Source organism: Podarcis gaigeae, assembly GCF_964106915.1.
Source record: "Podarcis gaigeae genome assembly, chromosome: 5".
In the NCBI taxonomy this organism is placed as follows: Eukaryota; Metazoa; Chordata; class Lepidosauria; order Squamata; family Lacertidae; genus Podarcis; species Podarcis gaigeae.
In genome coordinates, this window is record NC_139681.1 from 49,195,631 (window position 1) to 49,211,595 (window position 15,965).

General features: G+C 39.4%; 1 protein-coding gene across 1 annotated transcript in view; it reads left to right on the forward strand.

The window, feature by feature from the left end:
* RAB11FIP2 (RAB11 family interacting protein 2) overlaps positions 1–15,965 on the forward strand; it is a 34,519-nt gene that overhangs the window by 3,252 nt on the left and 15,302 nt on the right. Inside the window, exons 2-3 of the mRNA XM_083741418.1 lie at positions 5,142–5,584; positions 8,811–9,279. Of these exons, the coding sequence (XP_083597544.1) occupies positions 5,142–5,584; positions 8,811–9,279 (912 nt within the window). The remainder of the gene's footprint in view (positions 1–5,141; positions 5,585–8,810; positions 9,280–15,965) is intronic.

Below are 15,965 nucleotides of genomic sequence, written 5' to 3' on the forward strand. Positions count from 1 at the left end.
AAAAGTTCAACAACTCTGCCAACAATGCTCAATAACTTTTGTGCCTGGATTTTCACTTTTTGAAATATGGCAACCCTACATTTTATAAACATGTTGAAATAAACTGACAAGTAAAGCTTGACTGTGATCAGGTCCCCTCCCTGCTGGTCTCTCAGAACCCACAAAGGTATGAAGAGGGTGGAACAGAGACAGACTAGACATTAGTGTCTCAGATTGCTTAGGAAGGACCTAGGAGAGGAGGAGACTTAGGGAGCTGTGGACCTTCAGTTGCAATTCCCCCATTGGGGCAAGACCTGCTGGGAAGAGTTGCTGTGCTCAATAGGCCTGAGCTGTTTTGTTTCCTTGAGTAAAAAATTAACTTCATTGACACCTTGTGCTTTATTGCTGACCGGTTCCTGACTCCCACCTTGACACTTGAGCTTCTTGGAGGAAAAGTGGGCTAGAAATATATAAAAACTTCTGTATATTCCCTATGCACTTGCATTTGAAAGTAGATTCCATTGAGTTCAATGGAACTTACTCTGAGGCAGTGCTATCTAGTGGCAGGCGGGAAAGTGATTCAGGAGATGAACCCCTGGAGGAGCGTGACACAAGAGAGCAGGACCGTCAGGGGCCATGCTGTGTCTCTGGAGCTACAAAATTCATTCTATGCCCTCACCTTGGACACCCTCCTTCTGGAGATGATGGACTCTCTCCTTCATTGGAGGCTTTTAAGCAGAGGTTGGATGGCCATCTGTTATGTAGGCTTTAGTTGAGATTCCTGCATTTTCTGGGTTAGACTAGGTGACCCTTATGATGCCTTCCTATCTACAGTTCTATGATCCTGTGTGAATTTAAGATTTATGCCTAAGCGTACACACTGCATTAGTCATAGTACTGTTTCAGTTAAGTGTTTATTACAAAATAAATGTGAAATTGTTACTTGTAGTTGCAGAAGCATCTGCATGCCTTTTATTCTTTTACACCAATAAGTGCATTTATTAAAGAGAAATTGCTTTTGCTAAGCAATAAACAATATTTTGTTGTTGGAGAAAGGTGATGCACCTCTGCCTACCGCTGTACTCCCCACATTGCAGTTTGGAGTTCTGTTTGTTCCACGATTGCATCAGTATTAGGAGTATCTCTTGGCTAGTATCTGTGCAATCATTTGAAACCATTCACAAGCTGTTTTCCCATTTCTTGCCTTAATGAGTGTGCCATTAAGAAATACCTTTAATAAAGTGTTTTCAAATTATTATTTGCTCTTGGTGGCTGAATACTCCTCATGGTACTACAATCATACACTTCCTCCCCCACCTGCAATTTCAAGCATAATGAAAACCCAGGAAGGCTACTTGTCACCTTCTTATGCAGTGCCCATCCAAGAAGTTCCACTTTCTAGTGCTGAAGTGCACATAGCATACAAAATAGACGAAAAGAGATAGAGGGGGGAAAGAATGAAAAAGCAGCCTGTTCTCTTTTCAGTAAGGCCATGTCTCCCGTTTGTTGTGTTGGGACAAAATATTAGCCACAAACTTCTGCTTCTTGCATATTGGCTTTTACATTTGTGTAAGATGTACACATAGAACACATAGAAGCCATGTGTACGTGTGTACACATGTACACAGAGAAGCCAGTGTCTGTTGACCCAAACCTCAATGCATATTGCTTGATATTGTGGTGTACAGTTTGCACAGTTCTGATCTATATGTTTGAGACTCTGCTTGAGTAAGCTTCCTAGGCAAATGTGAAATCCTGGGCTCTGGAGTGTGTATGGCAGTGCAATCTTGACCCATGACTATGCATATTTTAGGAACTTCAGCATATGGGCTTTAGAGTTACTAACTCAAGATCAGGAATACTCTTGCTGTAGCATTGAAAATAGGGGCGAGATTGTGTTGTTTTTAACTGCTATTTGGAATGTCCAGTACTGACTTTTGTAACATGGAAAGGGCTATGAGTTGGCCCAGAAATCTACCTATACAAGTTATACCTCGGGTTGCGAACATGATCCGTGCGGGAGGCATGTTTGCAACCCGCAGCGCTGCGTCTGCGCAGGCACATGACGTGATTTGGTCTTCTGCGCATGCGCGAGCGCCAAAACCCAGAAGTAACCTGTTCTGGTACTTCCGGGTTTGGCACGGTCCGCAACCCGTAAACGCGCAACCTGCAGTGTTCGTAACCCGAGGTATGACTGTATCCATATCCATTTTCAGTCTGCATATTGCTGTTTACAAGAACTATAGCTTCAGTAAGGTACTACTGAAATTGAATATTCTGTATGTAGTGATTTCAGAACTGTGAGATAGGACAACATAATATTGTGACATTACTATCAGGAATGAACTGCAGAGATGGAAGATGCTCTTTGTTCAGGGGTGGAAAAATTAGGGAAATGTTATCACTGTAATGTTTAGAAACTTGCCAGCACAACTGGGAGGCAGGTAGCCTATTGCTTTTTCAAATGGTATATGGCTGAATTGTGTGTGTGTTGCCTGGAAAAAAAAAACAATTATGGAAATACAGAGTAAAATTTCAGTTATTTAAATTAAAATTAAGGACACACATCTGTGACCGCATAGTTTTAAAACAAAAGTTGATACCTAACAATATAATTTTGATTTCTTTCAAAACTGATGATAAATACAAATTTTATTAAATAGTGGTTTTTTGCTTTCAGATGCATTTAGCAGACCCAGAGCCTTATATCCAAAGTGACTTTTTAAAGTTGATGTAACCTGAACATTGCTTAGTTTGTGGGTAAATGAGATCCACATATTTGATGAAGTGTCTTTATTGGTAATATTTCCAGTTTTTAATATATTTAATAGCTTCCTCCTTCCAACACAGCTGTACATATGGTTCTCCAAGAGACAGACTTCAGAGTCACTAGAGTATTACAAAAAAAGATATTTAATATTCTGCACAATGCTGAACCTTGTCAGCAATTCCCCCATGTGCGTTTTTTCTTGTAAGAAAAATGAAGGCTACCAGCTGATCTAGAATTTCTACGAAAGCTTCAGCGCATGCAACATGCAGGGCTTTCTTTCTTTTAACAGAGAGAAGTGTGTATGCCAGCCCATAGTGACTTTAACCACGTACTAAGCCACAAACTAATAGCCTGCTGCACGTAACACTTTCTAAGTTGCTGGTGGTTGCACCTTAAAACAAACATATGCCTTTAAAAATAAAGGCAGCAAAGTTTCCTGAAGCAGTGGTGTTATGAGAGGGCCTCTGTCGTATATTTTAATATCTTCATTCTGGCACAAGATATAAGAAACTAAAACAATAGCTAATATAGCTTAGCACATAAATATTTTTATTCCAGAATGGCTCTCCCTTTCATGAGTGTGAAAAATCATTAGCTTTTTAAAGAAAAGGAGTAAGGGGTTATTGGAACGGCTAGTTGAGATTTGAAGCAGGTGGTGGTCTTCAAGGCTTTATTTACAGTCCTAGTTTTGTTATACCCGATCTATTCATATTGCCTCTTTCATGATTAGAAGTTGAGCATGGCAATATGTGCTGGCGTAAGGCCTATTTGCTAGTTACTTCCTGGGGAGAAATCGTAACCTGCTGCAGGGCTTGGGCGAACTCATTCTTCTCATTCTTCTTGTCAAGAGAGTTAAGGAATGAATAAGGCTGTACCACTTTTGTTAGGTGATCGGGGTGATGTCTCATTCAGTCCGTTCCCAAAAAGAATTGAATTTATTATTATTATTTTTTTGCAGCAATCTAAGAGATAAGATATCTCATTTGAATAGTAAGTGGCACAGCCTGGTTCATATTATACCCGGTTGGCATTTCTCACTGGAAAGCATTTTGTATTTGGTTTGGATCAGTATCACAGCAGGAGTAAACAAAAGCATTGAACTACTGTACTTTTGAGGGCATTTTGATATATTTTCTAATCCCTGTATTTGGGGAAACTCTTAAATATCTGTAAGCATCAGGCAGAACAAATTTGGCAATTCTTTGGGGTGAGATTCTGTGGCAGAGCCACCGCTACTTCCTGAGCCCTGCCAATTGACTCCGGCAGGGATGGAGGTGCAGGATGATTTTCATTATCTTTTTTGCCCCGTTATTTTTTCTCTCCCCATCCCGCAAACTGTAGTCAGTGGGAGGGAATATACTGTTCCATCTCTCGGGCTGGTCTATTTGAAGGCTTCTCTTTGGGGGGATGTCAGGGAAAGAACTACTCACAAAGGATCCGGTGGATTCTTGCCCACTCCTGACAAGCCCAGTTTTGGCATTTGGTGCAGCAGAACATCTGCGCCTGCTGAGCTTTCCATGGGTGCGTGGGGAGCGGGACTCCAGCGCTGCAAGACTTCCGTCTCCATTAGCAAAGCAGCACTTGACATCACTTCCTACAGTCCCTCAGCTGGCCTTTGGCTAGTTTAAGGATCGTTTCCTAAATTGAACATTGATACTATCATTTATGTGTTGCATTGAAGAAAGCATAATGGAAAATACATTAGTCTTAATCACTTTTGATTTTCACATTACAGATTAAGTTATTTTCTTATGGGCCTTTTACAACTGCAGTGTTTATTTGAAAAAAAATTTTGTTCATAAAGTAACATTTCATCAAATTGTATCATAGGGTGGTTTATTTGGTTGTTTGTTTTAAAGAAGAAGTCATCTTAATTTTTTTTTTGTAGCTTTCCAAATACATGGCTCTGGACAAGTGAATTTTTGTTTTCTGTATTCGTCTACATGGGCATCATTTTAACTGAATTTTGCAGGAGGCTGAATGGTAGATCTCATGCTTTTCATGCAGAAGGTCCTGGTTTCAGTCCCAGGCATCTCCAGTTAAAAAACGATCAAGTACTAGGTAATGCAAATGCTCTTTATAGAGCATTTACCCATATCTATATAGGTAATGCGATGAACTTGCTGCCAGGCAGCATTGACCTTACTGGGCTAGGTAGACAGGTGATCTGCCCTGATTTAAGGCAGCTTTTCTTATTATGAAATACATATATTTAAAACACCAGCCCAAATCTCTGGTTGCAGGCAATTTTTATTTCTTGGATTATTTGTTCTTAACAATTACATGATTTATCTGATAGGATTAAAGGGAGATCAAAAAAGCAGCAGTTTAAATAAACTTTTTTTGATACAATGTTATACAACTTACAGTGTGTTGTTATCTTATCTTGAAGGTGGTTTAGCCTGGAGTCCAAACAAGGAAAGAGAACTAAAGACAGAGGAGAAATAAAGGTCAATATTCAGTTTATGAGGAACAATATGACAGCAAGCATGTTTGACCTTTCAATGAAGGACAAAACTAAATCTCCATTTGCTAAACTAAAGGACAAAATGAAGGGTCGGAAGACTGATGGAACATTTTTGGATACATCCTCTGCAATCATTCCAAGCAGTCACATGCCAGAAACTAACACTGTAACTTCCCTTGGTGAAATACAGTTAAAATCTAAACCAAAAAAGCCTTTCCTGTTGGGACCTCAGCGACTATCTTCAGCTCATTCAATGTCCGATTTAACTGGGCCCCAGGTGACTTCGGAAAAAATTAAATCGGGCACAGTTGCCAATGCATACCTCTTCAGACGTCAGCTTGAGTCTGTTGGTTCTGCGGATGAAAGTGGTAAGTGAAAATTGTTGATGCTGTTTGATGTAAGAAACTTCGACAGACTCTTGCTCGTTGCTTCCAGCCTGTTATCTTTTTGCTCTTACTTTATAGAAATGTGTGGTTGCAAAAGCTCACAGAGCAGTATATATTGACTACACTGTAAGGTAAAGGCAAATGGGGCACATCAGTAATGTACCAGCAGCAATCCTGTTCAAGCAGCTTATCACCAAATATTAGGTGCAAAGGTTTCTGGAAACAGCTGACAGGTGGGTGATGTTTTTAGGAACGCTTGAGAGATAAATAATTCCAGGACCCACTCAAGCTGCAGCGTGCCGTTCAGTTAAAAATGTTCAGGCTGGTAAATAAAATACCGTCAAAGAACAATACAATAAAACACAAAATAGAAATACAATAAAACAATAATTACTGGCAGTATCAAAACATTAAAAGGAACCAGCTGAGATACAACAAGATTAGTGACTGAAAAGCTTGGGGAAATCAAGAAACCTTAGAGCTCTGTACATCAGAATTGTTAATTTTTCACGTTGTCTGTTCCCAATTAAAGTTACATTCTGTTGATGAGATATAAGTTAGCTTGTTGGACCAGTGCAGCACTAGATTATAATACTGTGTTGACCATTTGGCCCACTTTGCATATTTTATCTGGTGGTTCATTGAGTCTTAGGAGTTTGTTATAATATTGTCCTCTGATTTCATAGCATAGTAAACATAAAGTAGATACTGAAACTAATTGTACATATATCAAGTGTAGCGTAGTGGTTGGAACACAGAGGTAAGGAATCTTTTTTTTAGCCTGGTGGATCAGATCCTTATCTGACCCCCCCCCCCATCCCCAGAGTCCATCTTTAGGCAGGCAGTGTAGCTGTCATTATGATGCCATGTGATTAGTTCCACTCCCAAAGTTTGTTGTGCAGAGCTTCCCAAGCGCTCATAATCCAATGGGTTGTTTGTGTTTTTGGGTAACCACAGCACAAGAGGCTTTGCTCCTCCAGTAGCACCAAACATTTTGTGTTGAAACCACTGCTGAAATGGAACTTCCCCATTCTTTTTTAGCAGGAGTTTCAGTGCAAATTGCTTGGTGCTATTGGCGCATGGTATACTTACCACACCCATCGGCTAATCGTGTTGTCGTGTCTTGCTCCCTCAGTGGAAAAATTGGGAGCTCACTTTAAGCTCCTGATTGTTCCTTTTTAGCCACATCACCACCTTCTTCACACCTGACATGATGTCAGGGGAGGGGGAGGTGAGTGTGGTTTGGTTTCTTTCTTTTAACTGTTTGTTTGTGCTCTTACCTTATTCTTACTCTTGTGAACCATTCTGATATCTTATAATGAAGAGTGGTGAAAGGTAAAGGTAAAGGGACCCCTGACCATTAGGTCCAGTCATGGCCAACTCTGGGGTTGCGGTGCTCATCTCGTTTTATTGACCGAGGGAGCCGGCGTACAGCTTGCGGGTCATGTGGCTAGCATGACTAAGCCGCTTCTGGCAAACCAGAGCAGTGCATGGAAATGCTGTTTACCTTCCCGCTGGAGAGGTATCTATTTATCTACTTGCACTTTTGATGTGCTTTCAAACTGCTAGGTTGGCAGCAGCAGAGACCGAGCAGCTGGAGCTCACCCCGTTGCGGGGATTCAAACCACCGACCTTGTGATCGGCAAGTCCTAGGCTTTGTGGTTTAACCCACAGTGCCACCGGCAGCCCTAATGAAGGGTGGTATATAAGTCTAATAAATAATAATAGTAATAAATGGGGAGAAGTGCTGGGCCAGAGGTTCCCCAACCATAAGTTAGTATGAAATTTACGGCATGTAATGCCCTAAGAGAGAACATTATGGAAATGATTTATAGGTGGTACATGACCCCAGTCAAGCTTGCAAAAATTTACCACTTGCCTGATAATAAATGTTGGGAATGTAAAGAAAATGAAGGTACATTCTTTCACCTTTGGTGGACGTGCCCAAAGATTAAGGCGTTCTGGGAAATGATATATAATGAACTGAAAAAGGTATTTAAATATACCTTTCTGAAGAAACCAGAGGCCTTTCTCTTGGGTATTGTCGGCCAACTGGTGTCAAAGAAGGATAGAACATTCTTTATGTATGCTACAACAGCAGCAAGAATACTCATCGCAAAGTATTGGAAGACACAAGACCTACCCACCTTGGAAGAATGGCAGATGAAGGTGATAGACTATATGGGACTGGCAGAAATGACTGGCAGAATCCGAGACCAGGGGAGAGAGACAGCAGAAGAAGATTGGAAGAAATTTAAGGACTATCTTAAGAAACATTGTAAAATTAATGAATGTTAGAATGACGTTGGTTTAGAAATTACGTGGTTCTCAGCTGTAATGGATAAGTAAAAAGAAAAGAAAAGCTAAAAATTAAATGAAAATTAAGGGAAAGGATTTGCTGAATTAATAAATTAGAAATTGGAATACAGAAAGGGGAGGTACGAGGAAGTCGGGGAAGTAAATTATAAGAAAAAAAGGGATTGAAATTATACTTGTTTTTAATTTTGTCTGTTTGTATTATTGTTTTGTTTTGTTTTTATATAATTTTTTGAAAACTTAAAAATCTTAAAAACAAAACAAAACACAAGTTAGAGTGTCAAGCCAGGATCGAGGAGTCCTGGATTCAAATTCCCACTCAACCGTCAATGCCTCAGGAAGATCTTGATCCAGCCTGTGTTTTCTATTTTCTCTACTTTTTCCTATGTTCCTTGAAGGAAGTGTAGGAAATTAATAATAATAACAACATTGTTTTGCCATTTTATAAAAAACTTGAGTCAATAATATCCACTTTTCTTTTAAACCATGACAGCCTTCCAGAACCTTTTGTAGTGCATATAGAATGTTACAATAAATCTTTAATACAGAAACATTATTTCATACCAAGTACCAAGTATGTGCCCAAATCTCTTACTAAATCAAATGGGACTTGGACATCCCTGTGTTTGGGTGGATCATGCCCCTCCCCTTTTTTTAAAAATCAACAACAGTTTGACTGGTTATTGTAATAATGATCAATTGAATACATTCAGAAATGGGGATGGGAAATCTCAGCCAGCCGGGTCAAAGATGATGGGAGTTGTAGTCCAGCAATACCCAAAGGGCCACAGGTTCCCCTTCCTGTTCTAAATGCAGTTATGCAAGCTTTTGTGTGGGTATTGCCAAATATGATGTGATGTCTCTTGTATACTAATGACTAAATGATTTGCAGGAAACGTAAAATCTCCGCACAGACGGACGTTAAGTGCAGATACAACTAAAGTGAGTCAGCCAGACAGCACAGTTGATGACAGCGACTCAGCTTTTGGAGCACAAAATGACCCTTTTAAAAATGTGAGTGCTTCGTTGCCTCAGAAGTTTGCCACCCTGCCAAGGCAGAAGAATCCATTTGAAGAAAGCCCCATGTCATGGGACCAAAACGTAGGTCTGTTTTCAAAACCTGCTGAAATAAAAAAAGACATTAAGAAAGAGAAAAAGGAGAAGGTTAGTCTCTTTGAAAGAGTGACTGGGAAAAAAGATAGTAAGCGGTCTGACAGACTTAGCAATGGAGGATCAGATGCTTCTGCTGATTTGAAATCACCTAGTGCACTCGGCGAAAATCATCAGGACAGTTTTGATTTTGATTCAACTAATCCCTTTACAACAAGCTTCAAGCCAACAAAAGTGCTGCCATCTTCTAGGTAAGCTTTACTGTATTTGAGATATGATGTCTTGGAGTCAGTTTTATAAAAATGAAAACAGAGTTTGGGCAAACCTTTAAAAAAAATATTCATCAAGGTTATCATTTTTTTTCTTCTAGACGTATATTTCAAAAGTAATATTTAACCCCAGATGGCTACTGCTGTGCTATAAAGGAGCTCACTCAGCTGTTGTGTAGGAAGCTCTATCCTTTCCTTCCCCCAGTAACAGCCTTGCATAGCTCAGCATGCAAATGCCAATTCTACCCTTAACTGATTAGATAGAATTCTCTGAGCACTAAAGGAATATGCCCCCAAATCCGCCTTAAAATAATGAGATCCTGTTCAGTGTATCCTTATTATCAAAGTTTTGGACAGTGCCTGAGAGATCAAGCACATTTTGCAGTGTGCTTTCCACCCAGAGAAGCTAGCCTGCCTGATTCATTGCACAGTTGTTGTTTTTTTAAAAAAAGATTTACACAAACTTTATTCAGGAAAGCATTTTGGCTGCATTGTTTGAGTTCTGTTTTATTGAATAACCGGCTTGTTTTGTTTAGTTTAAAAAAGGTTGCATTGTAACTTTTTATACTGTGTTTTTTTAAAATAATTATTTAACATTTTTAGCTACTTAAAAAGGCTCAGGGCTAAGAATGCAGGATTTAAGTCAATTAAATCTAAACAAGAAAAACCTCTTATTGTCCTTGAAATGCTCCCTCCTTTGTAGGGTGGACCTTTTTAGAGGAACAGACTAGAGATGTAATACTGACCCATGTTTTGGTCACTCTCACTTTCACACATGTGTGCTCTGATTTCTCTTGCACAGCAAACTGTAGTTTGCTATTACAGTGTGTAATAGAGAAGGTTGTAATGCACACAAAGCTTGTGAGCTGGCTAGCATTAAAGCATGGTTTTGGAATTAGATCTGAATGGTCATACTGTCTTTCTTATGCTACTCAAAGTAGTAAAAAGTAGATGTGTTCCACACTTTATCTATCTATGATTATTAATTATTATATTTAGTTGCCCCCCCAAATGAAATTAAAAGTGATTTACAAAATGTACATTAAAAACAGATCTAAGCTCACCCTACTGATAGGTAAGCAGAAAATTAAGATCCAAAGGCCCTGGGTGAAAAAGATGCATTTGCCTGGAGCCTAAATTTTTAAAAAATGGATTATATTTTGAGAACATGAACAATTCAGCTGACTGAATCTTTGTCATAATTTACTAGGTCTTGCTGGGGCACAAAAAGAATTCAAAGAGCAAAGGCCTTTGCAAAAGCTTTAGGAAGAAGCTTCTTGCGTGGATTTGCAACCTACAAAATGTTGGACTGACCCCCCCCCCATGCTGCTAGCAGCAGTTCTCAACCTGTGGGTCCCCAGATGTTGTTGGACTACAACTCCCATCATCCCTGAGCTCTGGCCTTGCTAGCTAGGGGTGATGGGAGTTGTAGTTCAACAACAACAGCTGGGGAACCACAGGTTGAGAATTTTAAAAATGGGTGCTACATCAGAGCATCTGAATTATTGCCTAGTTACCTTGGGCAGCAGGCAATTTCTAGTCACCAGTGGTGACAAGGTTGTATGTTAATGACCAGTCTGTGTTAGGCTCTGGTAGCTCCTACCTGTTAGCATTTGGTGGTAAGAGGGTTATGTTGTTTTTAAGCCCAATCCACATCTTTGAAAGTTTGCATTTGCTTTCATTAGTCTAATTGCAATCATTCATTGCACTGGCTTTCAAGGGGTTAATCTGCAGCTCTCTGTCATGGCAGTCTTGTACAGTGAGCATACCAGAGGACAAATGTCAACTTAATATACAAACTTCCCATAAAATAGCCAGCACTATGTGCAACATTTCCGTAAAAAAAATGTTTGTTTTTTAAAGCTACGCTACAGTAGGCTAATACACTGATGTGAAAATTTCTCAATTTACAGCACTTGACAGGTGCTAAAAGAAAAGCATCTTTAATTTTAATGTGTTGTTAGGCCCTCTTTAGAGGGATTGTGGAAGTTATTAACAAGGTCCTTTGAGACAGGAGACGGGTAATTAACAAGACCTACAGAAAGAGAGTTTGGGTAATTAACAAGCTCTTAGGCACTGGACACAGGGTAACAAATAGTCCAGTAGTTAAAGGGGACAGGTTGTTACTAGCATGATCAAATGCCAGATTTGAGAATGTGAATAGATAGGTGTCTCAGTGAGGTGTCTAATTAGTATTTTTTTATTATATATAAACTCCTTAGATTACATTTCTGCAATATAACAGTTAGGGTAATAGCAACACCCACCCACCCGTGAGGACTCTTTTAAGATCGAAATTTCATTTAAAAATTGGCAATAAATGTAGTGCCCTTTACAATGATTACTAGGGAGAAAAGAGAAAAATAAAAATGGCATATTAAGAAAATAGTATTTTAATGAGGTAATTTATCTTCGAATGAGACACAATTCACTCTTAGATAGCAGCAAGAACGAAAGGTGCCAAAGTTGGAGTAGACGTCACTTGAATGTCGGTGGTGGGATTAGGCTGAAGAGATTTGTTGCCCTTTGTCCTCCAGGATAGGTAATACCTTTATTCTGTGCTGGTTTTGGGATACATAAAAGGTTGTATCCCAGAGGGGCAGCCCTTTCCTGTAAGATTTAGGAAACGGATCCTTTTCCTGCCCCAGGTAACATTCAAGGCCCTTTAGTAGTGGGCATAGGAGCCAGTTTATAGGGGCCAAGGTCCCTTTGGCTCCTCCCAGTAAAATATTTGAGGGGACCAGGGCCCCCCAAAGTGGATGGGCATTGCCGTTCAAATGGTGTGTGCACACTGCATCTTGTGATCGATTATGCGGGGCGGGACTTACCTCCCCTCCCCAATAGTTTGTTCAGGTTGGCACCCCTAGAAGTGGGTATCAGCTGAAATGGGGGCAGCACTGAAGGACGTTTGTGCCCCAACCCACCTTGAAAGTGATCATCCCTAACTGAAAGAGGGTTCTAGGTGGAACTCATAGTTTCACTGAAATAAATGGGATTTATGTCTAGACAGGGTAGATCAACTTAAAATTAAATCATTAATTTAAATCAGAAAAATGTCATTTGGAATCATCAGTTTTAATAAAGTTTCCAATTGACACGTCATATTTCCTTAAATGATGACGAAAATCAGAGCACTAAACCATATTACTTTGCAACTAAATAAGAATATTGTTTATTTATTCTTGGAAGCGGGCCTTGCATCCCTTTGCATCCCTATATATTTTTGCATGCTTTCCCTGTTAAATATTTCCCTTTTTGGGTCTTTCTTGCAACTAGCACTCATGATGGTTGTGAGTTTAGTAGTGCAGTTTTATCTACTCCTATTAAGTTCTTAGGCTCCAAGACTGTACCCACTTACATAAGTATGGGGCTGTAAATAACATGCACACTGGACAGTTTTGTCATTGTCACTCATTTTTGTTTCACTCTGCCTTTGGCAGCATAAATTGATAATAACTGGGCCAATGAGAACAGTTATATCATTATCATCTTTATTGTTATTTTTATACGAATAGGTAGAAGGTTGGTTGGGTTGAGGTGTTGGTGAAGGAGTCTCTGACATTGGATTGGCCTTTCCAACATTAAATCTCTGTCTTCAACATCAGGTGGCAAATCTGATTTATCCTCTGGCCCTGGAATGCCCTTCCAGGGACCACTGGATTGCATCCCAGCAATAGGGCTAACATGCTTATATAACCATCTAAGCTATGTCTCTCTTGTGTCTAGGCTGTGTCCCCAAATAAATAAAAATAAAATAAATGTATGAGCACTTCTCTACTGAAAAGTTCTTCTTTTACCGTGAATCCTTTGCAGTTGGGGAAGGAAGCTTTCTAAATATCTGACTCCAGAACAGTCAGGTGTCAGTATGACCTTTCTGTAACATTTTTCAAATGTTCTGTATTAAACTTGTTGCTTAAATGCTAGTGCTGGAGTAGCTATATTCCAGCTTTATCTGATCTGTAGCTGTAATGGGAATTGGGGTTGCTTGTGCGTAAATTCCAAACTGCTCCGAGCTGGTTACGTAGCTGGACCTTTTCCCGGTTTGACAGCCCTAAAAACGCGACTGTCTCAATCACTGGCAGAATCCGTCAGTGGGCGTTTCCTAAACTTCCTCCAACATAAGAATTCCTTAACAGATAATCTCCTCCTCGCTTCTCTGCGCGGAAGCCTTCTGCGCAGAATGGGTGTACCAAGGGGTGGTCCTGCACTTTCCTCACTGACCTCACTGGAAGAGTCTCGGAGCCTCCCCTCCAAAGTACTCTCAGCCCCTCCTTTCTTCCTGGTGTCACCTTGGTTTCCTTCCCCAGCGGAAGCTCTCTCTCTCTCCTTGCTGGTTCCCTCTCCGGCATCATTAGGGAGCCTTGCCTCTCCACTCGGCTCCGATGTCAGTTCCCTGACAGTAGCTTTATTCACATGTTGCATTATCATGTATTTGGCTTCTGTTCCAGTAAGCTCAGCCTCTTGTGGAAGTTGTAATCTTTGTCTCTTTGATATCTCTTGCCACCTTTTCCTGCATTTCTAGAAAAGTAAGTTCATTTGGTAGTTATTTCCCATTAGTACAGGTTGCTGCTTAGCGCATCACCTCCTTCCTTCTGCTTATATTCTTTCACAGAAGATGAGCCAGCTGTACTTCATAAAACAGAGTTTTAATAAATTTAATAAAATTAAAAGTCACAAAAACCTAGTGACATTATAAAACAGTTCTAAAACCTATAAAAACATAACAGAATGCCCAGGTAATTAAAGTCTTGGGCTGGTGTTGAAAAGACATTAAAGTTAATTCCAGGCAAGCTTCTCTGAAGAGGGCATTCAATATCCAAGAGGGACTCAACTGAGAAGTCCCTCAACTAGCAGAGAGACTCAAAAGAAGAATGTGAGAGGGTTTAGGCAGGCTTATGTGTGTAGGGGTGAAATAACATTTTTTGATTTACTTTCATGTATATCCTGCTTTTCTTCCATCGTGGAACATGAAGTGGCATTCACATGGTTCTCAGGTGGTCATCCATCCAAATGCTGACCAAGACCAAAATTGATGGTTTAATGCTTGGGACATTTTCAGTCATTTAGAGGGAGAGTCAAGTAGCCAGGCCGCAAGCTGTTTAGGGTTTCAAAGGGTAACAACCAGCATGTTGAAGTGTGCTTGGGAACAGTCCCAATCAGTAATCTAGCACCTGTATTTTGTTTCCAAGAAGTTGTCAAAGGCAGCCCCACAATAGTCCTGTCAAAGAGTTACTGTGGCATGAATCCCAATGAAATAAATGATTTAAGATGTACTGCTAGGGATGTACCCGTTAAAGTGAGATTGATTAACCACAGATCACATCTGGAGTTCGTTGCATTTTGGGAACAGCGGAACAGAAAACTGAGATAATTGTGTCACAAAGTAACATATATATATATGCTGCATGTTAGTTTAGTCAGAAGGGTGCCCCTTCTTCCTTATGAAGTAAAATTGTGCTTTATTTATTGGTTTTTTTTAAAAAAATAGTAATCATAAATTGCTCTTCCTTTTTTAAACCTCTTTTTGCAGTAATATAAATGATTCCTAGATTACCAGAGTTGCGTTTTGTAAATCTGCCAATATGAACTGATGAAGTACATATACTTCATAATGCAATAAAGTTTTTTTAAAAAAAATTGTTAATGTGTTTATTGGAAAGTGATTATTGTGTTTTTCAACTTTTGTTTCCTAATAAATTGCCCCAGGAAAGACACTAATTGATTAAAAATCTTCTAACTCCTGAAAAAGGAACTAATTACAGGCAAAACTAACATTCTGAAGACAAGAAGAAAATAACAAAATTTTAAAGTGATTTTGAGCAGATTGACATTTTTTTTAGTCTGCTGTATCATGGTAAATAGAAGCAAAGCAGGTTTGACTTGTATCTTGTAATCTATATTTACAGCTTATGTTTTGAAATGTTCTTTTGCTACTTCAAACATTTTTTTAAAAAAAATCACAGCTTAAGGAAAAAATTAAATATTTAAGTAATCTCCATCTGTTATGTTTATCTTTCTGCTTTCTTGTCTGTCAGTCTCAGCTGCAACATTATTTGCCTCATCTGTGAATTTTCATTCTTCTGCACGCTGATGAGCTTTAATGTTCAGGCTTGATGGCTTTAGGGTGTTGGGCATTAATTTGGAATGCATCTTGTTGACAATACAGATAGTTGTAAAGTTTCAAACAGTCTTAATAGTTCCATTGTTTTCTGTCTTGAGACTTACTGTTTTTCCATATTTGCAAAGTGTGGTTCTTTTCACTTTTCCTGAACTATTTTTTACGCTCTCTGTGTGAGAGTGAGTGTGTGTGTTTAATAACCCTGAATATTGGTAGATACTATAGAAATACTGGGAAAGCACAAAAATGGTGTCTGTGTGTGTTATATTTCAGTGAAATTAATTACAAAGTATCCCTTGGTTTTAAAATACAAAAAACACCAACTGTAAAATTACAAAATTATCCAATTTGCAGTTCAATTACGAAATAGCCAAACAGAAGTCATAATGAACAGGAACCCAGAAGCCAGATGAAATGGATATGTCTCCCCTGTTTCAGATGGAATGGAGAGAGAGAGAGTAAGGTGTCATCTGCATATTGATGACACTGCACTCTGAATCCCTGGGTTACTTGCAGTATATGGGTAAAAATTGTAGGAGAGGTAAACACC